We start from the raw sequence: 26,854 nt of genomic DNA, 5'->3' as shown, positions 1-26,854 counted from the left end.
CCGGTCCCCACGCTCCGCTGCCTCTCCGGACTCCGGCCGCACCGCCGCAGGCCTCGAAATCCAGAAACCTCAGCGGGCGAGTTCAATTTCCACCGCCAGATCCATGCGCCACGCAATCTCCACCGTTCGTTGACTTCGGCTCCCAAGTCCACCACGTGACCCCCACCCCAAAATTCAAATTTCGAACTCGTCGGCCTGGCCGCCTCCACTTCGATAAAAACCCCTCGCCCCCATTCCTTCGTTCATCCGGATCCCCAATTCCCCAATCCGTCATTTCCATTCCACGACCCGAACCCTAGCACACAACCTCTGTGTGCGTGCGTCGCCATGGCGGCCGCCGCCGCGAGGTTCCCGCTCAAGTCGAGCTCCGCCCACAACTCCGCCGCGGGCGGTGGTGGTGGCGGCGGCGCCGGCGGCAAGACCATCGAGGAGATGTACCAGAAGAAGACGCAGCTGGAGCACATCCTCCTGCGGCCGGACACCTACATCGGCTCGGTGGAGAAGCACACCGCGCAGCTCTGGGTGTACGAGGACGGCGCCGTGGTGAACCGCAACGTGACCTACGTCCCCGGCCTCTACAAGATCTTCGACGAGATACTCGTGAACGCGGCCGACAACAAGCAGCGCGACCCCACCATGGACGCCCTCCGCGTCGAGATCGACGTCGACGAGTGCCGCATCTCCGTCTACAACAATGGCGACGGCATCCCCGTCGAGATCCACCAGGAGGAGGGCGTTTACGTGCCGGAGATGATATTCGGCCACCTCCTCACCAGTAGCAACTACGACGACAACGTGAAGAAGACCACCGGCGGCAGGAATGGTTACGGCGCCAAGCTCACCAACATCTTCTCGACGGAGTTCGTCATCGAGACCGCCGATGGGCGTCGGCAGAAGAAGTACAAGCAGGTAAAAAAATCATCTGTTCCTTGAGCGTTTTTTTCCCCTCCGTTGCTTATTTCAATAAGCGATAAAATATTAGGGTGAATTAGTTTAGGAATGAAGATTCCTAATGAACTGCAAGTCGAACGAGATATCTGAACATTTAGTTTAATCAGAGTGTGCTATTTTCTCTAGCATTAGTTAGGTCTATGATGAACCTGATAAACATCACTTCTAGTTCATGTAGTAGTAATATCCCAGCACATAAAGATCATAGTCATAGATAAGTTAAAACAAACTACTGAACTATTGTGCAGGTTTTCTCTGAAAACATGGGAAAGAAGTCTGAACCCCAGATTACTAAGTGCAAACAAGGAGAGAACTGGACCAGAGTCAGCTTCAAGCCTGACCTTGCCAAATTCAACATGACGGAGCTTGAAAATGATGTTGTAGCCCTCATGAGGAAGAGAGTGGTTGATATGGCAGGCACTCTTGGCAAAACCGTGAAGGTTGAGTTGGATCACAAAAAGGTGCCTGTACATAGCTTCAAGGATTATGTGGAACTGTATATCAAGTCCGCTTCCAAGGACAGAGCCGATGAGCTCAAGAGGTTAGACAACAATTCACGCGACATCAGTTTCTTTTCCGTGTGCCTGTAAAAGCTCTTATACTGTTGTTTTTATCTCATTCACATGTCTTCATTTCAGTATCTACGAGAAAGTAAATGATCGGTGGGAGGTGTGTGTGTGTGTTAGTGAAGGGCAGTTTCAGCAGGTGGGTTATTCTCCTGGAGTCCCTTGCAGGATATATTTAGCATTATGTCTTACACCTTTTCTTTTTGTTTTATAGGTCAGCTTTGTAAATAGAATTGCGACCATAAAGGGTGGTACTCATGTCGACTGTGTCACTAACCAAATCGCCACCCGTGTGATGGAGATTGTGAATAAGAAGAACAAGAATGCCCACATGAAAGCACATAACGTCAAGAGCCATTTGTGGGTCTTTGTTAATGCACTCATTGACAACCCAGCTTTTGATTCACAGACCAAAGAGACCTTGACCACTCGTCAGGGAAGCTTTGGATCAGAGTGTAAACTTTCTGAAGATTTCCTCAAGAAGGGTATGTGATCAATTTGTTGTGCGTCTCCTGGAATTTTAAATGCGTTTTCACCATTAATGGTGATGTCTATTTCTTACAATTGCAGTTGGTAGCTCGGCTATTGTCACCAATCTCCTTTCTTGGGCTGATTTCAAACTAAGCAAGGAACTACAGAAGACTGATGGAAGCAAGCGATCAAGACTCACCGGCATTCCCAAGCTGGAGGATGCAAACGGTGCTGGTGGGAAGGATTCTCAGATGTGCACTTTAATCCTAACTGAAGGAGATTCAGCAAAAGCTCTAGCTGTGAGTAGTACAAGCCTGCGTAACTCCAACAAACGTGTATAATTTTTATATCGAAGTGGAGTTGAGTGTCCTTTTTCCTTCTTCAGATGGCTGGCATTGCTGTAGTAGGAAGAGATCGCTATGGCGTGTTTCCTCTTAGGGGAAAGCTATTAAATGTGAGAGAAGCAAGCCATAAGCAGATCATGGAGAATGCAGAGATCCAGAATATAAAGCAAATCCTTGGTTTGCAACACGGGAAGCAGTATGATAGTACAAAAGGCTTGAGATATGGCCATCTGATGATAATGACAGATCAGGTTTTGAATTCTTCAATTTTATTTTAACTCGTCTATCTCAAATTGCTTGTTTGCTCATATGTAAGAAAATTTCAGGACCATGATGGTTCCCACATCAAAGGGCTGTTGATCAATTTCATTCACTCATTCTGGCCTTCTCTTATTAAAATTCCATCTTTCTTGGTTGAGTTTATTACTCCTATTATCAAGGTAGGAAGCTCTGATGGATTTACCTCTTCCATGCTTATTTGCTGTGTTTAAACAGCAAGCCAAAGTATCATACTCAACTTTGTCATTTGAAGGACTAGTAAATTCTGCAGGTTGCACTTCTTTTCTGTGGGCTTCATTGGCTAAAATAATAATCCTTGAATATATTTGCACAGGCCACCAACAAAAGAGACAAAAAAAATGTCCTGCCATTTTACTCCATGCCTGAGTACGAACAATGGAAGGAGAGCCTTGGAGGAAATGCACGTGGTTGGTCTATAAAATACTACAAGGTCTGTTTCCCCTTTGATGTATTACATGTTGTTAGTTCAACTTTCCAATGAGTCTCTTTTTCTGGTCTGTTTTTGGGTGGACTATTTTCTTGTTATAGTGGTGCTTACCGAAGGATATCATCGGTGTTCGCAGGGACTTGGAACAAGCACTTCCACAGAGGGTAGGCAGTACTTCCAGGATATTGCCAAACATAAGAAGGATTTTGTCTGGGCGAATGACCAAGATGATGACAATATTGAATTAGCATTCAGCAAGAAAAGAATTACTGATAGGAAAGATTGGCTTAGCAACTTTCAGGTTTGCTCCTACGTCCTTTTCATATCTGAGAATACTGTCACTAATTCTATATCAACTAATATATAATCAAAATTTCAGCCTGGAACCTACCTTGATCAACATGATAAATACATCAAGTACAGTGACTTCATCAACAAGGAGCTGATACAATTCTCGATGGCAGATCTGCTACGCTCAATACCTTCCATGGTGGATGGCCTTAAACCAGGCCAGAGGAAGATATTGTTTTGCTCGTTCAAGAGAAACTTAGTCAAGGAAACTAAGGTGGGCCATCTTAAGTTGTTTTGAAACTTCTGCATTTGAGATGACAAAATATACTTACACAGCTACTGTTAATTCTATTCACCACAGGTGGCACAGTTTTCTGGTTATGTATCAGAGCACTCAGCGTACCACCATGGCGAACAGAGTTTAGCTAGTACGATTACTGGAATGGCTCAAGATTTTGTTGGCAGCAATAACATAAACCTTTTGCTGCCCCTTGGTCAATTTGGCACCAGAGATCAGGTGGGATAACGATGCTCCTTTGACCTTGTTATTTTGTTAGCTTGTAAACCTATCTTCTGATGACTCTGCTTGCTTGTGTTCATTTCAGGGAGGCAAAGATGCTGCTAGTGCTAGGTACATCTACACCCAGTTGGCACCTATCACTCGTTCAATTTTCCCTAAGGATGACGATATTCTTCTTAACTACTTGGATGAAGATGGACAATCAATTGAACCCACCTGGTAATATCAACTATCTGAGTCTTCTTTCTCCATGATTTCAATTTACAGATAGGTTTATACAAGTACATAAGACATGCCTGCTTTCCTTCAGGTATGTTCCAATCCTTCCCATGGTTTTGGTCAATGGAAGTGAAGGCATTGGCACTGGATGGAGTACCTTTATCCCAAACTATAACCCAAGAGATATTGTTGCTAATCTGAGAAGGTTGCTAAACAACGAGCCTGTTGAACCAATGGACCCATGGTATAGGGGGTTCAAGGTCAGTAATATTTGTTGACAAAATAGTACTGTTACACTAGCTGTGTGTGTCTCCATTTTTAACCAATGGTTGTATGCGGGCAACCTTATTTTCATGACACAACAGGGCTCTATTCAGAAAACAAGTACAAAAGCGGGTGGTGTCAGCTATACTGTCACTGGTATTATCGAGGTTCTTGATGACACTACACTGAGAATTACTGAGCTGCCAATCCGTCGCTGGTCTCAGGACTACAAAGAGTTCCTAATATCTATTGGTGGAATGGACAAGAGCAAGGACAAGGACAAGGGTAAGGGTAAGGGCAAGGAGAAGGAAAAGGACAAGGACAAGGATATAGAGCCTTTTATCGAGGTTAGTTTTTTACACAATTCTTTTGCTGAGGTTATCAGTGTTCTCCTCTAAGTTCTGTTCTTCACCCATAATCATTTTACAGGTTTTTGATACTCATAGTGATGATAAGAATGTGGAATTTCTGATCACCCTGAGCAAAGAAAATATGGCTATAGCTAAGCAAGAAGGGCTGGAGAAGAAGTTCAAGCTGACAACTACAATTGGTACAACAAATATGCACTTATTTGACTCAAATGGCAAAATTCGGAAGTATGATACTCCAGAGGACAGTAAGTATTACTATTAATAATCGTGTTACTCTAGGCCATTTTTCAACTTGTCACTGAAACTATGTTTTTTCCAGTACTTCAAGAGTTTTTTGGATTGAGGCTTGAGTTCTATGAGAAAAGAAAGGTAGTGCATGCCTTAAAAGTTCTTCATTTTCTATCTTTCTGTAGTGAATTTCTACCGCATTAACTAATTTTGGTTATGCAGAGAGTGTTATTGGAAAATATTGAACTGGAGTTGAAGAAGCTTAGTAACAAAGTTAGATTTATTCTTGCTGTTGTCGAAGGCGATATCATAGTCAATAACAGGAAGAGGGCAGATCTGTTTGTAGAACTTCGGCAGAAGGGATTTGATCCCTTCCCGAAGAAAATACAGAGCACTGAGCCAGCTGCAGTTGGAGCTTCTGAAGAGGATGAAGAAAATGAAGAGAGCCCTGAGACTGTGAAAGGAGTTAGTTCAAGTGATTACGAATATCTCCTCTCAATGTCAATCGGTACCTTGACCCTGGAGAAGGTTCAGGAGCTCATTGCAGAGAAGGGCAGATTGGAGAATGGAGTAGCTGAACTGAAGGGAACAACGCCAAAGTTGCTTTGGATGAGAGACCTTGATGAATTTGAGAAGCAACTGGATGTAAGCAATGCTACAATGGGTTTGGGATTGTGGTGTTTATTATTTTGTGTTCTCTTTTGACTTTTTACTCTCGATTTTTGATTCAGGTGCTTGATGAGGAGGACAGAATAAATGCAGAGGAGAGAAGATCTACCAGGAATGTTGGACATGGTGTTGCACCTAAAGCAGCGGCCAGGAGACGACCTAAAAAGACAGCGACTAATTCTGAAGCAGCGGAAATTACTGATGGTACTGTTATCTATTTTCTCTCCTACTCCCATGCTACAGATGGATTATTCTACTAAATTGCCTGCTCATCCATTACAGGGAATGTTGCTGCTGCTGCTGCAGTGGTTCGAAAACCCACGGCTGTAACAGCAATCCCGAAGCCTGCCGCACAGAAGAAGCAACCAGTTAAGAAGGTTGGTCCCTGACGCAAACCTCCCTTTTGTGTGCATCGTAATTTTTTTGTCGCCCTTACCATTCAGTTTGACAATTTCACAGGCAAGCATAATTTCGAGTGATGACGAGGAGGACGAAGTTCTTGCTCTAAAAGACCGATTGGCTGCTTATAAACTTGATGACAATTCAGAAGATACTGGTAATGCATATCGCTTTTGTTAAAAAAGTAAATGTCTCTCTCTCTTATTTTCCAAACTTTAGGCTGATGGTTCAGCACTTGCAGCTATGGAAACCGAGACTGCAGAAGAACAGACCAAAACTAAGAAAGGCAAGAAGGAACCAAGCAAAAGAGGAGCAGCAAAGAAGGCCTTGTCATCCTTAGCTGAGCTATCTGATGACGACGAAGACGCAACAGAGCCCATCGATAAGGAGGATGAGGAAGATTTCGCCATGGAAGTACAGGTGAAGAAAGGTAGGGGAAGAAAGCCAGCCGCGGAGAAGCCGAAGGCTGCTACCAGGAAGAGGGCGCCTGCTCAGGGGAAGTCCATGAGGCAGAAAGTGATGGAAGAAATCTTCAAGCCTACAGAGGACAGCAGCACCAGTGCTCCATCTCCTGAGAAGAAGGTGCGCAAGATGAGGGTCTCTCCCTTCCACAAGAAGAGTGGCTCCGTCTTGCAGAGGGGCTCGACCGCTTCGGCGAGCACTGAAGAAACCGAATCTTCCCCTGCCTCCGGCAGCTCTGCGGAGCCAGTTGCAGCGAGGCCGACAAGGCAAACGAGGGGGAACAAGAAGAGTTACCAGGAGGTGCAGGAGCTGAGTGATGACACTGAGGATGAGGTGCAGGATATCAGCGATGATTCTGACTTCGCCGGCTCTGATTTCGCTGAGGACGACGACTGAATGCCCTGAATTTAACTACTGGAACAATGTAGGATCGCTCCGTAGTGAGCAATATGACTGTGCTTACGTTTCTGATACATTGGTGCTTGCTGAGATGCATCCCTTGTGCGTCGTGTGCTGTATTCAGTTCATTAGTTGCTGGGACATTTATCCATGTAACTTGACACTGGTTGTTTGCGTGATCACGATTTGATTATTACCGCTGACCCATCCTTGTTTCACTGGTTAGAATTCAGCATATATTTTCATCTCTTTAGGTATACTTGTGTACAAGCCGAGGGCATGGCGAGTCACAGCTCGGCAAGAACAGTGCACCGTGCAAGGATGCGCGGGAATACGTGCCGGTCCTACTGTTTGCCTGGCCTGCTGCCGTGCTACGTGCTGTTCTCCAGATTTCTCGGTGGCAAGCCAAGTCCAAACTCCAAATCCCGTGGAATTCGAATATACCCTAGAGTTGAATTTTGTTTTGTGTTTTGACTTACACCCTCATCTTTTATTTGACAGTGGATGGAGAACATAATGAAAGAGCAGATTCAGTTGATATTTTTATCGGAAATGGTACGTAACGGGAGCCCGCCAAAGCGGATCGCGACGGGATGCAACTACTTTTACTGTCAAACTTCAACAAAGAACACAACAAACGAGGTGACGAAGAGAACAGCGGCGGCTTGCGGCTGCAGCGGTAGCGACGACGGAAACATCGGCTGCGGCGGCGGCAACGGCGACGACAACGATAGCAGAACAGACGATGGTGATCCTTACCTCGTTCTCTTCCTTTTCCTAGGCCAAACCAACAGCTTTTGGATGAGAATTAGAGTGATATCTTGTTCCATGGACAAGTTTGTACGTGAACAAAGATTATTTGCCAGCTTTTTAGTCAATTTGAAGAAGATGCATTAGATAAATTGGTACCTCATACGTACCTGTTGACGCTGAAAATGACAATCAACAGTCACATACGAAGATCTGAGAATTAATTTTAGACCATTCCAGTGCAGGACCTAATTCTTAGAAATATTGGACGTGATAGTCAGTTTGATCCTATAACTAACGAGATATAAAATGAAAAAACAGTGAACTCCGAAACCACTATCGGTCGGGCAATCGATACCGTCCTAGGACCCTAGCCGATAAACTAGGCGATCGGCTTTACAAGAATTTCATGATAGTGAGGATAAATGTGCTCAATCGGCTGAGTCAGAAGCAGGATAAACACTAAACAGATCAACCAATCAAATAATCTTAAAAGATCGGACTCAACCGAGACAGTCTTAAGATTAATCAGCCGATCGAACCGATTCAATGCATATCTCATGTAAAATCGACAGCCGATAGAAGACTAAGTGTGGAATTTAAATATAAACCGAAATGCTATACTAATTACCAGACCTAGAAGATCGAACCTAATCAAGACAATACAGATCTAGACATAACCATACATGAGATCAACTAATCATTGTGGTATGCAAATAATAAGATAGCAAACCAGCGTAATCTATCAACTAACCCATTAGACTTAGCCGATCGGACGACCATCTATAAACAGATCGCACCAAATAACATAGATCAGACTTAACCGAGACAGTATGAATCTAGCACGATATAATTATAGAAAACATGAAGATTGATAAGCTTAATGAACTAATCAATATACTACTCAAGATAATGCTGGCTAGAACTCCAGCGATTAGCCCTCACAAGCGCCCGATTTAATCTGACAACATAAATATAGCCAACCAGATTGATCGGACCAAACCGAGACATAATTAAATCGACTAGAGTCATGCTAACAGATTAAACATAAGAACTCACAAGGACTTAATCGAGAACCACTACTACCTCAAGCCATTCAAGCTAAAATAGACTGAAGCAGCAATAGATCTCACCCTGCCGACCAACTAGGCAGGAGATCGGACTTAACCGAGACAGTCCTGTTCTAATTGATCGACGGACTTTGACCAACAAGAACTTACATTGTGAAGCTGACAAATCCCGCACCGAAAGCTCAAGCATGTCCAAGTTGAATTGATCCGAAGATAATTTATAAGAACCCCGGGCACACATATTTATAACCCCAATATTAACTAACCTATCTAGATAAAATTCCGTTACTAACCAACTTATAATGTTTGGACTTTAATTAAATATGAAATCCTAAACAAACTCTAAGCTAAAGCCTAATTATTCGACACGGACTCAGAACTAACACCGAATCTATCTCTAAGCTTTGGCTCAATCGGACTCCAATTCGTCCAATTCGGACTTCATCGGTTGCATTCGTACTGCTTCCGCTTTCCTGCCTCCAGCCGATTCACCCTCTCTTATCCGATTCGGTCTTTAGTTATGTTTCAAACTATAACGACAATTTGCCAAAATTTGACGTTAACAGTACCATGCATAATATCTCAATGTACCTGGCATGGTACCACGACAAGATAACATGGTAACATGAGTGCTAACTAAAGGGTATCAAACTTGGTAACATGACCAGGTAACATGGTACCTCCCTAGTAACATGGGTGCTACCTAAAGAGTATCAGGCTGATAACATGAAAAGATAACATGGTACCTTGTAATAACACGTCACCTCATATGTATCATGTATGATATCTCAAGATAACAGGTACACCATATGTATCATATATGATACCTTGAGGTAATAGTACCATGGCTAGGTAGCATGATAACTTTTATGTAACATGGTATCTAACATATACCATAGTTGATATCTGAACAGTATTCAACCAACCAAGCAAGCAAAATAAGTTGTTGTCTTCCTCCTGCACATGCTCTCTACTCACAACTACAAGCATCAACTTTTCACACTCCTCTCCCCGTAGCCTCTGCTTCCCTCCACGGCAGCGATGACGGAATCGGTGGCGAGGAGTGCACGACGGCAGGGAACTCGCCGCCGTGAGTGTGGTCGGTGCCACGGAGCACGTCGCGTCTTGATTCTCTGTTAGAACCGAGATTTTTATACCGTTGGTTGAACGGTGAACCGGGCGTAGCAGCCCCCTATTTTCATTTGGGATGTATACTAGTTTCACAAGTTTCACCAAAAGGCTTACTGAGGTTATATTTTGCATATACAATCCTCTGCATATTTTGTTTTCGCTTAAAAACGTTGTTAGACCTATATTTGTGTTAAAAAAGATCCGTTTCACCTTTAGCTTGTATGCTTCAGCACGCTTTACAGCATATCTTAAAAGTTGTATTTTCCGCTTGTATTACGACGTTGACTTTTAATCTATATTTGATTGTTCATCTAATTAAATATTTTATCAAATATATAAAATTATAAGTCATGCTTAAAGTCCTAAAATAATAAATCAAATTATAAAAAATAATTAATAATTATATTTTCTTAATAAGTTGAATGATTAAAGTAGTCAACGATGTCATATAAATAAATATGAATATGGAGGAAGTACATCAGTTACTGTGTACTATCCATAAAAAATTCTTTGTACACAAATCTTAACAAAAGATCAACATATATGTCTCATATAAATTTACTGCATAAATAGTGAAGAACATTATTTTTTCCTTTTTATTATATAGGCGAATATCGGGCATAAGTGCCATTTATCAGGAAATATGTTGATTAATTTTCTGGACTGCACACACTGCTTGCAGCGTACGGGCGTTCTATTTTTTTCTCTAGAGGTCTGACCAAATGTTTATGTAATGTTCATCTAGAAACTGCACACAGGAACCAATCCTATGGAATCCACCTATGAATGATTTGAAATCCTCTGAAAAATCCTGAGAAAATCCTCCGTTCCAAGTGACACCTTATCCGTCGCTGTGGCTGGTGAAATTGTTGCTTTAAGGATAGGTATGGATTTGACAGAGATGATTTCGACAGTCTGACTAATCGGACATTTTATGTGATGTTTTAATCTTCTAAGAGGATTCTCTGTGATATTTTCAATCATCTAAGAGTATTGTCAGACTAGCCAAGGTTTGAGGGATTGTTTGGTCGGCTGATCAACTGGCTAGGCTCGACAAATTGAGTATATAAACCACACAACCCCTGAATCTTACTGGGTCCAAGATTTTTTTTGTGAAGAGTCCAACATTAAACCATCTACTCTATTTACGGTTGGCTATAGGCTCAAAATCTGAGTTTTCCGGACTGGAAGCATTGGGTGCAGCATCATAACAAGCGATATCAGGCATTTTTAATTTTGACTGGCCGAGTTCAATTGTCAACCGCAGTTAGATACCAAGCTACATAACAAAATGCAACTTGAATAAGAACCTCCAGAACATTGCCATCAGAAAACTCAATAACATTATAAATCTAGCTGCATTAACAACATTGATTTCGCAAGGTAAACAATATAGCATGGCAAAAAAAAGTCTCACATGGGTACCACTAAAGCATGACAAAAGTTTACTTCTTGAGCAAGAGCAGGACAAGTGAACAGAACAGTCTTCCATTCTCTGGACTGCACCAGGAACCATCTAGGTAGAAAAACTACTTCAGCAGCCTCACATAACAACCGCCTCAATGCCAAACCTGCAAAATCCAACATGGATGCTTTAACAATGAGCACAGAATGGTAAGGAATCGCTACATCCATATCACTGTGTAAAGAATGTAATCATAGCTGAAAATTCATTTCCAACATAACAAATTGAGCTAACTTATCAATCCCAACAATTTGATTTCAGAGGGCAAAAAGTAAAAAAAAATGCTTACATCAGTTTTAGTTATCGATCATAAAACTACGTGGTTTGATACCTGAAACCAAATTTACCTATTATCTAAGCTAAAGAGCAATGCAATGCCTTATTAACCAAAGAAAAAAGAACAAAAAAGTCGTGTTTTTTCCTACCTGCTTAAGCAGAGGGGATTTCGACCTCGCCGTCGGTGATCTCCTGCTGCAGGTCCTTGGGGTCCTTGCCGTCCACGGTGCAGCCGACGCTGACGCAGGTACCGAGGATCTCCTTGACGGTGCCGAACATATCCTTGGCCATGGACCTGGGCCTCATGGTCCTGGCGATCTCGATGACGTCGTCGAGGCTGATGTTACCGTTGTGCTTGATGTTCTTCACCTTCTTGCGGTCCCTCTCGGGCTCCTTGAGCGCCTTGATGACGAGCGCCGCGGCGGAGGGGACGACGGAGACCTTGGCCTGCCGGTTCTGGACGGTGAGCTTGACGGTGACGCGGAGGCCCTTCCAGTCCTTCGCCGTCTCCTTGGCGATGTCCTCTCCGATCTTCTTCGGGGAGAGACCGAGCGGACCGATCTTGGGGGCGAGGGACGACGCCGCGCCGACCTCACCGCCGGTCACGCGGACGAACACATCCACCACCTGGGTTGGGTCGAGCTTCGGCGGCATGGCTGCGTTCTCGGGAAGGTGGAGGCAGCGACGGCGACGGCGGCGGCTTGGGGGTTCGGGGGAGTAGGGTTTCGAGCTTGCGCTTCAGATAGAGTTTATATACTGGTGGGCGAGGCGTGTGTTAGGGTTTGGTAGTTGATTCGTGTAGCGATGGGTAGATCTGGGCCTTCGTCACGTGGGCCTTTCGATTAATTTGGGTCAAATGGGCTGTCTTATGCCTCATCACAGAGTTGGCCCATAACGGGCCGTATGCACAAAAAGGCTCGAGCCTTCGTTCCGAGAAAAAGGTGTCAATTTCAGCTCTGAATTTTCCATGGCTTAGTAAGGACAAAGATTATAATTTCAGATCTCAATTTTCCATGTGTCTCACAACTCCGTATTATGTTCTCAGTTTAGCTAGAGGTCTTTTTTTTTGTCAATATAAATTTGATTCCTCTTGGTGCATCAAGTGGAATTGTGAGGTTGGATATTTCGATTTCTCAAACATACCAATTAACTGAGGAACACAGCACAGAAGGGGGGATGCAAGTAGTGCGTTTCAAATGGCATGTTGTCTTCTCATAGAGTTAGGAATAATCATTACAGTAGTATTAATTTATCAACGGGACCAAGTGAAGGACAAATAATTCTGATTACCGATAATCAGTAAAATTCATATTTAGGGTCTTAAACAAAGCCAGCTTCACGACGGAATGGATACAAAGACATAACGACCACAAGAAAAATGTAACGGCAAACTGCAGTGAGACGTCCGTTTTTCTCTCAGATGCAAGTAGTGGCGTTTTGTCAAAGTATTAAGAATAATTATTACAGTAGTATCATTTATCAACGGGACCAAGTGAAGAACAAATAATTCTGATTACCGATAAACAGCAAAAATTTATATTATAGGGTCTTAAAGTTTCACGACGGAACGGGTACAAAGACATAACGACCACAAGAAAAATGAAACGGCAAACTGCAGGATTGGAAACCAATGGTTTCACAACCTGATGAGTATTCAAGTCACCCAGACGAAGCTATAGTTATCACTTCACAACTAGAGCTCTCCTCTGTTATTCAGCCACACATAGGAGCAGATGCAGGTACGAATTTTTGCAGCCTGGCGCCCATCCGCCGTCGATCAGCAGCCGACACCGGCGTTGTCATCCAGCTCTGCAAGCGCCAGCCTCTTCCCTTCTGTGGCAGCCTTCAAATCGAACCAGGCAAATGTGTCAAGGAGATGGGAAATAATGAGCTGACGAAATGGTTAGCAAATGAAGTTTTATAATTGGCGTTACCTTGGCAATGAGGCTATCCTTGTACATGGATTTGAGCTTCCTTAGGCTCTTGCCTTTGAGATCCTCCACCAGATTGTTGTTCTTCTTCAGCTCCTTTGCTCCCGCTGCCTCAGCAACATCAATGCTCTTCATCTCTTCAGCCAGTTCATCCTGCTGGGTGATGGTGAACACATCAAGGGACTTCACGATGGTCTTAAGTGAGGCTTCTATCTCCTGTTGAGAAACCTCCTCCTCACTGGATGATTCGGTGACGGAGGACTCATCATCCAGGTGCTTCACAGCAGCAGCCTTGGCAGCAGATGAAGTCACAGCAGTGGAGTCACTCTCAGTTTCAGTTTCAGCATCAGTGAAGTTGCCAGCACTGTCAAACTCCGGTGGCAGGTCATCGCTGAAATCATCTTCTTCTTCACCAGCATGGTTGATCTCGGTAATCAAGGCATCCTCCACTGTGACCGGCAGCATTTCTGCTTCCTCTTCTTCAGAATCAGTGGCCAATTCAGAGGGGTCACTCTCCCCATCAGTCTCCTCACTGGAGGCCTCATCTTCTTCTTCACCAGCATGGTTGATCTCGGTAATCAAGGCATCCTCTACTGTGACCGGCGGCATTTCTGCTTCCTCTTCTTCAGAATCAGTGTCCACTTCAGAGGGGTCACTCTCCCCATCAGTCTCCTCACTGGAGGCCTCAGTGGCAGCATACTCATCAATATCAACGTCTTCACTGGTCTCAGCATCTTTAAGATCAGCCTGCAGCTCCACATCGACCGCCCCTTCCTTCACTACATTCAGATCCTCTTCCTCACTGGTCTCATCGCCTGTTAGATCAGCCTGTGGCATCTCAACGGCAGATGCTTCCTTCCTTGCATTGAGGCCATCTTCCTCGCTACCGGTCTTGTCACCTGCTATATCAGTTGAAAGCTTCTCTTCTGGCACTTCATCGGCGTCCACTTCCTTATCGCTCATCTCTCCAGTTATCTCATTCACTGCTGACAATTCACCAATGCGGGGACAATCGCCAACAGAGGCATGTTCTACCTTCTCGCTGAGCGGTTCCACACGTTCTGGCTTGGACAGGACTCCTAGGATTGGCGAATCCTCCATGGTTGGCATGTGAGCAGAATTCACAACACTAGTGAGCTCTTGCTCTTTCCCAACTCCTTCCACTGATACAGCAAGATTCAGAATCAGCAATACGAGAAAGTAATAGACAAGAGCACACAATTCAGAAACTTGCAGGTATAAACGGATTAACTTTGCAATAAAACAAATTCAGAATGTTTAGTCTCTATGTACGAAGCAAATACTAGATGCATGGACCTGGAACACCACAATTCACAGATTTGAACTCATAATTGCTACTTGTAAGGCAAAAGCACAAATGCCTCAATTTTCGAACACCACAATTCAGTCTTCATCGGTACAGATAAATCAAAGACAAAAAGGTTGAATTATGGAATGCTTGAGAACAGTGTGAAGCATCCCACCTTCTTGGGTTTTAGCTGATTCTTCACCAGTTGCAACCATTTCCTCCTTGGGGTCATCACAACTCTTATCTGAAACTAATGCAAGTGCATTCAGCACAACAGAGGAAACAACTGCATAGACACGAATTTTTAATCATCAAATGCACACAAATAACACCAAATTCAACCAAACCATATGTAGAATTTAAATTCACTAAGACTTTTTTGAAAGGTAATGGGAACACATGATTTATCTCACCTTCCTCACCCTCCTCTGATTCCTCCTCTTTACCACTTCCTTCTTCCATAAGCTTAGTAGCTTCCGCTACCTCAGTTTCATCACATTTCTCATTAGAGGCAGCATCTGCATGATGACGAAACTAGCATAAAAATTCTCCTCCAAGCAATCGAACGAAACAAATAATCTGAGCACAGAAAGTGTATCGCTCTCTCTCTCACCTTTCGGATCCTCTTCCTGAACCTTCACCTCCTTCAGTGCCATTGCCATGTCCTCCACCTCCTGTTCTATATCAATCATTACCTTCGATCTCGCAGACCTCCTAGCAGTTGTCTTTGTTGTCGTGACCTCCTCCTCCATCGGAGCAGAGGCCTTCCGAGCAGCCGTCCTCTGGCTCCTCCGCAGAGTAGCTGGGGTCGGCGCCGCCTCCTCCGTCTTGCGCGTGGCGGTGGTCCGCCGAGTCGTCGCGCGTACGCTTGACGCCGCAGGGGTCGGGGGGATCGGCGCGGGCGTGGCCCGCGCGCGGCGGCTGGTACTGCGCAGCGCCACGCCAGGGGTCCTCATGATCTCCCTGCCGAGATCTCGCTTCATCTCGTCCTCGCCCTCCTCGACGTCCATCCGGATGGCCTCCGGCGACTTCACCGACACGCGGCGGCCACGGGGAAGCGGGCTCCCGTGCTGCTGCTGCTGATCCTCCTCCTCACCGATCGCCGCAGCGGCCTTCAAAGCCGACTTCATCGTCGACCTGCCCGGCGTCGGGAGGCAGAGCGTCGTGCCGATCTCGTCGATCCCATCCACCTAATCCGAACCCCAACACAGCTCATCAATCACCAGCCCGCGCCAAATCATACAGAACCGCAAAAATGGGGCAACCAATCAAATCAAATCAAAATCAGGGAGATTCTCACCAAGGGGAGCAACTGGAGGGCATCGGCCATGGCGGCGTTGGTCATGTTGGCGCGGACTCCATTGCGCTTGCACAGCGCCTGCAGCTCGCGGCGGGAGAGCGCGTGGAAGTCCATGGCCGTCGCCGCCCCCTCCATCTCTCTCGTCACCTACCTTTTCCTCTTACCTCCTCTTCCTCCTGGTTTGGGCGCGGCGGATTTGTGGATGGGCGAGGCGAAATCAAGCGCGGAGCTGAGATGCGGAGGGAGGTGGGCGGCGAGGGGTTTATATAGGAGCGGATTCGAGCTATGTGACCGTTGGGGGAGGGGACTCGCTAGGGTTTTCCTCTTTTCGAATGTTTGAACGCTGCCTCAGGAAGCGGGGAGACGTGGCGGCGTCGCGTCGCGTCGCAGGAGTGGAAGGAAACGCAGGAGTAGTATCATGCAGGCCGTTCAAATCGGCCCATCTGGATTAGCTAGCTGTACGTGCCGGTGAGTTCGGTGTGAGCTCGCGGTGTCACTGCATGTGGGCCCCGGGACGCCTAGCTAAGGTGTAAACACGCTCTCCAGAGGGAATTTTGGAAAGGCGATTAATTTTGGAGAGGCCAAAGGGCGCATGTTTTTGAAGCTCTTCTTGCAAAGAGGCGTGATGAGTCAATAAACTCCTTCGCTATTTGGAGTATACGTGATGAGTGGTTGACAATTGAGTCGATAAAACCACATCGATTTTAGATGAGCACTTGCAAAATCGGTCCATCTTTCCATGAGAACTGATAAATGGATTCGGCGGCAATTTCGGCTGTTTCGCTTTTGTAATTATTTACGGGCCAAAAATTGAAATTTAAAACTTAATTTTAGATTTTATTTGTTGGTTTTTTCTAATCATGGTCTTGCTTTTGAGTCAGACATGTATTAAAAAATATTATCCGTAAATAATTTTTCGTTGTAACAAATACGTTTTTACTTTTTCTTCAAAAAAGAACAAAACAATAGGAGCCTTTTCTTTTTCTGTTTGTCTTTTAAATGAGCACTTAAGCGGTGCATATCTTTTGGAAAATTCAACTTCTCGCATCATCTCTCATGAAGCTAAAAACATCCTCTGTAATCGTTCTTGCTTCCTCGTAAAGCCGGATCAATATGATCTAATTTTCATAAAATAATTGTCACGTTCATAAACCAATATTTAAAATTTCAACCTTAAATTTAAAGTTGATTTTTAGATTTTCTCACCAAAATTTATTTTTCAGACCTTGCTTTTAAGATTACTTAAGAATACATATATAAAGTTTTATTTACAAATTATTTTTTGTTTATAAATATGTTTGATTTTTTTTCCATGAAAAAGCCAAACAACCACTCCATTACAAAAAATACCAATTTTTGATATGACAAACATCATTGCTAATTGCTAATATGTTGTTTGATTTTTTTTCATATTTTTTGTTTGCAAATATGTTGTTTGAATTTTTTTTCCATGAAAGAGCAAAGCACCCCTCCATTACAAAAATATTAATTTTTTAGATGACAAGCGTCATTGCTAGTGCCAGTATAGCTGCATGGAAATGATGCAGTACTGATTTACAAATTTACAGCAGATTCCATTATCTCATTCCAGGTTTTAAACTAGCTCAAATTATGAGATGATCAAGAACTGCCACTTATGTACAGAACAGTTACAGTTCCTAGAGAATTGTCACCTACTGACTAATATTACTACTGCTTTACTTACAGAAATTTACAATTTAACTGGTAAACATGGATCACGTACAGCTGGTACCTCCAGTTGGTTATGTACAAACATAATACTTCCTGTACATAAATCCTGCATCCTTTGATTCTTTCGAAAAAATGGTCTGTACAATTGAGGTGTTGGTTTTCTACATTTCTTAATCTCCAGTCTGGTACGACCTTTGATAGTTGATAAGAACTTCAGAAACCAATCTTACCAAGAAGATCAGCTACATCCTCACTTCAACTATATCCCCATCCTTGAGCTCTGTTTGGGGCAATACAAGTTGGCCATTAACCCAAAGCAGCTTCCCTTCAACGCCCATTCTTCTAGCGGCATCGGCGGCTGTGCTGCCTAGGCTCATCCTCATTATCTTGCCGTGCGGCCAGCAGATGATGGCCACCTCACGAAGGATCGGCTCTGTGCATGTGCTTACAGTAAGGCTTTTCTCCGCCAGTGATGCTCCACGTCGAACTTGTTGCTCCCATTGAAGCATTGTCCTTAACAAATGAACCTACCGGGCATATTGAAGAAATAGTGAGAATTGAACATGTTGTGTTGCTTTCTCGAGAATCCAGTGGATAGAGTATGTTCATGCTATCCATCTTGCATTTTGAGAATCCAGTGGAGAGAAAAAGCATGTTTCCTTAATTATGCAGTAACAAGAGCATTATAACATTTTAACTGGGACGACAAGACAGAATAAACATGAGATATAGCCTGAGTGTGCCAACCTTATTGTTGATAGGATCACTCAGTGGAGTAGAGCTTGCAGGTTCAGATGCTGATCTTTCAGTGTTGCTTGAATCAGACGTCAGAGATGAGGTTTCTTTACCCTCAAATATGGCAGATACAACCATCCAATACTCTTCCTCTTCCTCTTCCGTCAAATCGATAAACTGAATATAAGTAGGCAAAAGCCTCCCAAATTGGTCTTGCTGCAAAAGACATCATTGGAGTACAGTACATAATCAAAAGTTCAAAACCCATGAACAAAATTCCTACAAGAACAGAAACAATCTACTCCAAGTTTCAGTTTGTGTAACTCGTTCCACACAATGCTATTCAAACGCAGAAAACTCAAACCAAGACCAAAAGAAAACACAAAAAGGGAAGCAAAGAAATAAATCTAACAGAAGTTAGTAACGTTTCAGCACTGCAAACCTTGTGGAATATCCCATCCTGGCACAATGTATACTTTTCCAGATTTGTTGACCAGTCACCATGTCCTGGTGCACACCACCATTTTTCTGAAACCTGAAATAAGCTTGAATTTTAGACAGAAGTACTTTCTAGTAAGGAGTATCCATCACCAAAAAAAAATGTTATCAGGTTGACCTTTTTATAAACCCTAGCATAAGTTTCCCAACGCTTCAACTGAAAGCAAGATCTTCGTTCAGCTAGTGCTTCAGAAGCTTCAAGGCTAAAACTGACAGCAACAAGCAACTCTTTTCCCCCTTTATCTATACTGCAAATCAACTAACATAATCAGGTGTCAATTGCAATAGCAAGCTTTCACAATAACAAAGTTCATTTTTCTCATTCATGCTACACCTGACAATGACAGCTGCCAGTAACTGGCTACCCTCAATTCTTAGGACTGGATGCCCCACTTTCATAGAACTGTACTTTGAGGGCATAACATCTTGTATGTAGTTTTCATCTTCTGAAGAATTTGATGGGTACGATGTACTTTGTCCTATTTTGTTACTTGTGCCACCTCTGTAGTCAACTTTGCTCTCCTTATACAGCCAGTGAGCAGCAAGTCCATATTCTGCATATTCATGCATTCTCTGCGAACAAATACCTCCATCAGGATAAAGGCAAACTGTCACAGATCTATTCAAATGAAAAAAGGAAGAAGAAACAAAGATTTTTTTCTACCTGGGTCCTTATTTGGACCTCCAGTGGTGAGCTGTCAGATGCCTGAACTGCTGTATGGAGTGACTTGAAAAAAAAAACAGCAAATAAGGAAGCGAAGAGAGACAACATGATAAGTCTGTGCAATATTCGATAGTGTATACGAAAATAAAAAATCAATTCTAGACAGCTGATGAACAACTAGTAATATTAGAGTGGACATATATAACAACGAAGAGCAAAATTCGAAATGCAAGAACTGTTGGAAAATTTCATCCTACTGGCAACAGGCTGCTGGGACTATTGCCTCAAATTATCAATGCATGTTATATTTGATTTGGTGCCAGATGATTCTTACTTGGTAACCACTGCCCTTTGGGTTGATAATGTAGTCATCAAACTCCCCATCAATTGGAGTCCATAGCCTGCATATATGGAGAAAGCAGACAGGTTGCAAAGGTGTAAGGTATAGCTAAAAGTTTTTGATTGGGAAAAATGATATTTAGCCAATTGTAGAATCAAACATGGATCATAGAAAGAGCAGCACAAAATACCAGGCAAAAAATTTTCATATCTAATACAGTAATAAACTGGTGTTAAATGATACATAAGAGAAAGCATGTAATTGGTAAAGTAGGTGCCAGGCCCTTCTTGATGTAACTCTTGTTAAATACTTAATTCACGACAAACCTTTGTACTATATCAAGGACATTGTAGCAATTCTTGACAGCAGGTCCATGCAATGCACCGTTTTTGTCTCCAATAATCACCCTCAATGCACGAGCGTCATAGATTTGTCTAATGCCTACATGTTTCCTCTTCATCTGTAGATATAGAAGAATATTTCACCAAATAAGCAAACCAACAAATATCAAATATAATACAATGTTATAACATAAGAAATATCCTTTATTGATTGGGCCAACATAAGATCTCAATTTTATGATCATAATATATGGGAATAAACTTAAAACAAATCATACATCACTGAGCATAACAAGAGGTGGTAGTGTGGTATACCTTACAGTACATGCTATACAAGCTCTTGAGTCTACTTGACAAAGTCACTTCCATACCAGGTATATACCTGAAGAAATCACATAACTCAAGGATGCCACTAGTAGATTTGAAACATGTACACAAGAGATCAATGCCTTCTGAAAATGACTAAGATTGGTCTGAACTTACGATGTTGATATAAGTAATTCTTGTTCAAGTTCTTCCTCACAAGCTGCTAAAGACGCTAATGCAACAGCGGCATCATCAACAATCTTAGGCTTTGCTACAGACGTTTCAGAACTACTCTGGAGATTCTGAAGGAAGTAAGATCGTCTTTTCCGATCCAAAAGGAGGTCAAATGGCAGTACAGCTTGCAATAGGTCCTGCATGTAAAAGAATGCAGTAAGGGATTACCCTAGCCCCAGGTAGGCTTCATTGCCTTCGTTCACATATGTTTATGAGAGGGAGGCAGGTGAATATGGGAAGCACAAATGCAGAATGAATGAAAAAACACTACAAAATGGCCATGTAAATCAACCTACAGCAGTTCAATATGTGTGATTCACTAAGACCCAGACATGTGCATCTTACGATAAACTCACCTTCATATTCAGTTTTTCTTGGTTACTCAAACTAAAAAAATCGTGGATGGAAGTTTTATGCTCATCCTTCATAGAGGAAGGTAGTCCGCTTCTTGCTGATGACCTTCTCATACTTTTAGATCTGTTGGTTGACTTCCACATTGAAGTAAGTTCGGATCGCATCTTCTTGAAAACCTGGGGCTGTGTGCATTCAACAGAGAGATCGACCAGTTAAATATAACCATGACGCAATACCAAGGTATCAGGGAGTAAATTTATAAAACCATGAGGTAAAATGGTTGGGGGCAACAAATTGAGACAGCCAACAAGAAGATGAGCAAAATAAATTGTGTGATTGTGCCTTAGGATAATTAAGTCAATTCAATTAACACACAACTAATGATTATACATGATGAGAAAAGGGTTGCATAAGCCTTCTGAAAGCATTGAGATGTCAACCCAACTCCTTAAGTTATATAATACATAAATTGCCCAACCATGCAAAAGATCTGGTTACTCAGATCAACTTGTGCAATACAGAATAGCTACTCAAACCAGAACAATATCTTTGAAAAATAAAAGAGAAACCATACATATTTTAAGTTAACAATGTAGCGTTCATTAACCACAATAAACTACAGAGTTCTCCTGAAATCAGAAAAAAGGTATAACAACAATGGCAAGACAGAAAGAATCCAAATGAAGATATACAAGAACCATATGTTGATATTCAACAAAAATATCAAGATAGTGTGAGGGCAATCTATAATGCTCTTGTTTTTCTGTAGATAAAGAATTGTACATGACTAGTTTTATATTGAGCAAGGAATAACACTTTCATAGTTAATATATTAAAGAATAAAAACCTGAAGGACAGCAAAGCATAAATCTTCTAGCTCAGCTTTCAAGGCCCAGACACCCAATCGAGAAGCAAGTGAGCACCAGACAGCCAATGTCTCCTGAGCAACAGCTTCAGCTTTGCGAATGGGAAGAGCATAGCTGAAATACTGCTTTCAGTAAGATACAAAATATACATAGTACAATAACTATTTGAAATTACCGTGAAGTTAGAAGGAGCATTTCAATAATAGAACATGTTGGTTCAGATTGAGGTGGGCTGTCTTATGATGTTAATGCGCCTAAAATGATTAAAAATGGGTACTGTTGCCAAACTGAAGGGAAAACAAAGTCAATTAAAATGGTTACTCCCTCCATTTCAAAATATATGGTGTATTTTGCTTTGTTAGGACAAGTGTTTGACCAAAGGCTACTCTATTAGGATATCATTTTTGTGACACAAAAATGATATTATTAGATTTGTATTTTCTTATTATTATACTTTTATGTCACATAAGTGGTAATGTTAGTATCTTTGGTCAAATCCTTGTTCTAATAAAAACAAAATGTGCCCTATATTTTGAAATTGAGGGAGTATAAAACAGAGTTAGATAGTTTATAAGCTCAATGACCTGAGCTGCAAAGGAATAAAATCAGCAGAGTAAACTACATAATGATGAGAAGCCTAAAATGACATACATGGTTCTCATATTGTGTAAGCGATCAGCCAGCTTGATGAGCACCACACGTGGATCGTCAACCATCCCCAATAACATAACCCGCAAATTATTTGCCTGACTGACAACAGGAGAATAATAAATTCCGTGGTTTTCTGAAGACAGCAGTAGTGCCTTGTATGGCAACTGAAATTATCAAATGCATGCCAATAAATGTTTGGGAACTCATTTACTAATCATGGGAATAATGTGAAGACATTAACATTTTTTTAGCTCCATCCTTATCTTACTAGCATAAAGATTAGAGTGCATTAAAGACTACAGGAAGAGGACATACTTCTTCAGAAGTAAGAGTGCTTCCACCAGTGTTTTTTTGCCGATGCCTGCGCAGCAGCTGTAATCCACAAGGAGCACAAAAAAAAACAGCATGAGAATGTTGAGTGTAAGCAAATATAACCTCATCAGAGAAATCTACAATGTGTTACTGTTTTATAGGCCAATAGGATATGACGAGCTAAATTATTCAAGAATTATATACATAGATCTTCATTCAGACACATGGAGGCAACAAATTGACGAAGTGGCATGATTGAACTATCGAAGTGGAATATAACAAGAAAATGTTGCTTTAAGTCTTTAACCTAACAGAATATGCTTGACGTTTGAAATGACTGGCAAATTGTTGCAGCAGTCATGTATTCATGTTGAACTGGTGCCAGAACCATAATATATTGCATCCCAAAATTGTTCCAAGTTAATTAGCCTTTCTAAATCAACGTCAGCAATCGTCAGGTAACATATACATCACCTGATTTATGTAGCTTAGCTTTGAAACACCAGATACCAAACACGCAACATCATCCCCAAACTGCTCTTCTATGCTCTTCAAGTTCTCAGCTGTATCATCAATAACATCATGAAGAATGCCAGCAACAACTGTATTGATCGCCTGCATGAGATGCAATGGTGGGTCAGGGGAAGCTAGAACAAAAGCAATAATCAACTAGAAAGCTTGGGTGAATATTGTGGACCAATAAGCACATAGAATAAACAGAACACCAGGAAAGTAATACCCTTTCTCCAGTAGATGGAACCAGGGCAGCTAAGATTTTCCCAGTATGTATGCAGTGTGTGACATATGGATCTCCTGTCTTCCTAAATTGACTGATGTGGGCTGTACTTGCAAATACAATTGCTTTCTGAACCTGCATAACAGCATTCAGAATACCAAATTGGAGAGCGAAAATGAAAACATTCAGCTGAAAAAATACTTATCGAGAATCTATCTTTTGTTTGGTACCTTTGGGTCCTCAAATATCGCATATCCAGTCACCTCTACTCCTTCAAATACAAGAGTGTCTACATGTATACAGGATGACAAATATGAAGGGAGGGAAGAAATAGTTACTAATCTTGGTTAAATGGGAGTATAGCTGCAGGCATAGCACTTGGTTATTGGCTTACTGCAGAAAGCCATCAACAATGTTAACTAAGCAGAAATCACAAAACTGGACTATTGTTTTCTTATGCCATACTACATGCCACGTCCTTGGATGTTCTACACAGTAGATTTCTCTTGATTACTAACCAGAATTAATCTTACATGTGAACAAAATAATTTCAACTAAGTATTTTGGATAAAGGCATAACAATTTATACCATCTAAAAGGAGGTTACAAGCTTATCGATTATAACACCTGTGAGAAGGAATCATTTAGCTATTCTCACATGCTACCAAATCGACTTTAACTCCAATGTGTTTATTGCTTATTGCCCCAGATAAACTATCGTTTCAGGTTTAAGCAGTTAACCCTCAACGATATACTGAAATGCACAAACAAGCGTGCACAGAGAGAAGAGGAGCTACCGGGCAGTTGCTCGATGCGAGGCCAGAGGAAGTCGACCTTGGTCGACAGGCACGCCCCCGAGGCGATCGCCACCGCCGTGACGGTAAGCTGCGCGAGCGTCGACGCCACGGCGGCATGCCCCGCGCCGCCGCTTTTCCCCGCGGCGGCGGCCGCGGCGATGACCTCCCCGGCCCCCACGAGCGCGGCCGACGCCACCGCGAGCCGCGGGGCCACGTGCTCGAGCACGCACCCCAGCCGCATCCGCGCCCGGCCCCTGCGCACCAGCCCCGCCGCGGCCGGGAGCATCACGAGGCGCCGGCCGAGCATCCCGGCGTCGGAGGCGGACGTGGACGCCGGTGATGGCGTCATGCGATTGGCGCGGTTTCTATCTCATTCTCACGCCGGGAGGGGGAGGGGGAGGGGGAGGGGTGGAGGTGGGGTGAGGTGAGGTGAGGCCGCGAGGAGGCGTTCTCTTCTGTGGCTGTGGACGGGGAAACTTGGCCAGCGGCGTCGCCTCTTTCTCTTCTCTTCTCTTCTCCTCTGCTCGCCGTCTCCTCTTCCCCACGGCCTCACGGGTTGTCACGCCTATCTCATCTCCTTTTCCTGTCGTTGTCGCTTAGCTCGATATTTTTTTATCATCAGTTTTGATTCTTTTTTACTGGTCGTGTTCAAACTGGGAAATGACTGGAGATTTTCTTTTATTATTATTATTTGCTACTCGTTGTTTAACTATCTTTCAAAACCAATTAAAGTCATAACCACAGACCATACAGATATTCATTCAGAATTTGACACCACGCCAGAGGAAATAGTTTTGGCTGAAAAAAGGCACTTCACGGTCTGCCACCAAAGTATTGCAGTAGGTCATCTTTGAGTTTTTAAAAGAAAAATATCAAACGGTATCTTTACAAACGGAAAATAATTTGCGAATAAAAATTATATATACATGTTCATATCGATCTAAAAGTCATAGCCGTAAAATAAACTTCGGTAAAAAAACAAATTCATTGAAAATTTAAATTTTGTTTTATAAGCATAAGTAAAAGACAAAAGATGAGGCGGTATTTCAGAATTTGCACAATTTATTGTAGTGCAAAATGTACTTTCTTACACAGCAAAATGTACTTTAATTGCACAATTTATTATAATCAAAAGATTGTAATTTAAAATTTCTTGATGCACGGTTTATTATAGTACTTACTTGGTATGCCGGTAAGCTATCAATGCCTTGGCGTTGTTTCCACCCCAAAGCATTGCCTCGCTAAATCATTTAACTACAATCCATTACATTCTTGAAAAGTTAATGCCACTCTCCAAACCATGGTTGTCTCTTTGATGCCTCTTTGATGTCATTGAAGAGATGTTCTATGGACCGCGACCTTGTGTCGAAAATCCTAGTGTTGTGCTCATTGCATATCATCCAACAAACAATCATTACTGGAGTTGAAAGACTTCCTGTAACACAACTGAAAAGATAGCCTTGTCTCCATCCACCAGTAGCTCTACCTCATTTGGTGAGAAAAACTAGATAGGCGTAACTCTTTAGCACCGTCATATTATATTAGTGAAGGTTCACGTTACAAATAGGTGATAGCAAATTTCATCTTGTGCTTGGCATAGGGTGCATGTCCAGTGGCGGAACCACGGTATGTAAAGTGGGGTCCTAATACCCCACTCAAATTTAATATTTAGTATATTACTAATGTGTAATTAAGTAAAAAAAGTTAAGCACACTAACAATTCTAACAAGGTGTTCCCATTCGATTTTTGGGTTACGTCCGCCCCTATGCATGTCTATTGATATAGCCTTCCTCTCTCTACATGTTATCCATTGTGAGACATCGTCTATTGGCCATGGTCTATGTAAAGAATTTTATCCTCAACAGTGCTCTTATCTTACTAGGTTGTTCACCTACAGTCGGTTTTGTTGCAGGTTGCAATTACACCACCTGGAAAGCATCTTAGAGCTGAAAGTATTCTACTAGGGTTTTATAGGAGGGGCTAATACGATGTCTGGTCCCATTGATTACCGAGTATTTTCTATGCAGTAGTTAGGTGTGACATCCCCATAAATCCATAGATTGTTGACCGTCTAGTGACAACTCTTCTTCCGTTAGCCAATTGATCCTCCAAAATTCCATGTCCAACTCATTATTTTTCACTTACAGTAAGAAAATGTTGTACTTCCTTTCCAGGAGCATCTCTATCATTGTCCATGTCTCTTAGTGTAAAGTA

The 26,854-nt window shown here is 42.6% G+C and overlaps 4 protein-coding genes across 7 annotated transcripts; 1 reads left to right on the top strand and 3 right to left on the bottom strand.

Moving 5' to 3' along the window:
* Positions 1 to 249: 249 nt before the first annotated feature.
* LOC102704031 (DNA topoisomerase 2) lies at positions 250 to 7,019 on the top strand. Its single transcript, XM_006647674.3, has 21 exons — positions 250 to 909; positions 1,200 to 1,492; positions 1,590 to 1,656; positions 1,732 to 2,002; positions 2,088 to 2,287; positions 2,374 to 2,583; positions 2,659 to 2,772; positions 2,946 to 3,062; positions 3,196 to 3,360; positions 3,439 to 3,624; positions 3,712 to 3,867; positions 3,956 to 4,089; positions 4,181 to 4,349; positions 4,455 to 4,700; positions 4,783 to 4,969; positions 5,044 to 5,093; positions 5,175 to 5,597; positions 5,684 to 5,825; positions 5,904 to 5,998; positions 6,081 to 6,177; positions 6,262 to 7,019. The coding sequence occupies exons 1-21, from the start codon at positions 328 to 330 to the stop codon at positions 6,876 to 6,878; spliced, it is 4,521 nt and encodes a 1,506-aa protein (XP_006647737.2). The 5' UTR covers positions 250 to 327; the 3' UTR covers positions 6,879 to 7,019.
* Positions 7,020 to 11,160: 4,141 nt separating this feature from the next.
* On the bottom strand, positions 11,161 to 12,302 carry LOC102703751 (60S ribosomal protein L12-1-like). Its single transcript, XM_006647673.3, has 2 exons — positions 11,723 to 12,302; positions 11,161 to 11,403 (listed from the first exon to the last, which is right to left on the bottom strand). The coding sequence occupies exon 1, from the start codon at positions 12,225 to 12,227 to the stop codon at positions 11,727 to 11,729; it is 501 nt and encodes a 166-aa protein (XP_006647736.1). The 5' UTR covers positions 12,228 to 12,302; the 3' UTR covers positions 11,161 to 11,403; positions 11,723 to 11,726.
* Positions 12,303 to 12,930: 628 nt separating this feature from the next.
* LOC102702168 (nucleolar protein dao-5-like) lies at positions 12,931 to 16,329 on the bottom strand. 3 transcript variants are annotated; one of them, XM_040520258.1, is made up of 6 exons: positions 16,114 to 16,329; positions 15,427 to 16,003; positions 15,227 to 15,331; positions 14,989 to 15,099; positions 13,508 to 14,667; positions 12,931 to 13,416 (listed from the first exon to the last, which is right to left on the bottom strand). In XM_040520258.1, the coding sequence occupies exons 1-6, from the start codon at positions 16,246 to 16,248 to the stop codon at positions 13,351 to 13,353; spliced, it is 2,154 nt and encodes a 717-aa protein (XP_040376192.1). In that variant the 5' UTR covers positions 16,249 to 16,329; the 3' UTR covers positions 12,931 to 13,350. The 3 variants fall into 3 exon arrangements, with proteins under 3 accessions (XP_040376192.1, XP_040376193.1, XP_040376194.1); XM_040520259.1 differs by having other exon boundaries at positions 14,989 to 15,063; XM_040520260.1 differs by having other exon boundaries at positions 14,989 to 15,057.
* Positions 16,330 to 17,695: 1,366 nt separating this feature from the next.
* LOC102701894 lies at positions 17,696 to 25,170 on the bottom strand. 2 transcript variants are annotated; one of them, XM_015833218.2, is made up of 18 exons: positions 24,640 to 25,170; positions 24,073 to 24,131; positions 23,846 to 23,977; positions 23,581 to 23,721; positions 23,110 to 23,166; positions 22,795 to 22,958; positions 22,125 to 22,257; positions 21,280 to 21,459; positions 20,867 to 21,060; positions 20,699 to 20,765; positions 20,369 to 20,502; positions 20,037 to 20,103; positions 19,703 to 19,765; positions 19,373 to 19,611; positions 19,157 to 19,286; positions 18,983 to 19,075; positions 18,553 to 18,756; positions 17,696 to 18,332 (listed from the first exon to the last, which is right to left on the bottom strand). In XM_015833218.2, the coding sequence occupies exons 1-18, from the start codon at positions 24,986 to 24,988 to the stop codon at positions 18,048 to 18,050; spliced, it is 2,691 nt and encodes an 896-aa protein (XP_015688704.2). In that variant the 5' UTR covers positions 24,989 to 25,170; the 3' UTR covers positions 17,696 to 18,047. The 2 variants fall into 2 exon arrangements, with proteins under 2 accessions (XP_015688704.2, XP_040376688.1); XM_040520754.1 differs by having other exon boundaries at positions 22,795 to 22,889.
* Positions 25,171 to 26,854: the final 1,684 nt, after the last annotated feature.

This window comes from Oryza brachyantha, chromosome 2, assembly GCF_000231095.2.
Source record: "Oryza brachyantha chromosome 2, ObraRS2, whole genome shotgun sequence".
In the NCBI taxonomy this organism is placed as follows: Eukaryota; Viridiplantae; Streptophyta; class Magnoliopsida; order Poales; family Poaceae; genus Oryza; species Oryza brachyantha.
This window is presented reverse-complemented; position numbering and strand designations above follow the sequence as displayed.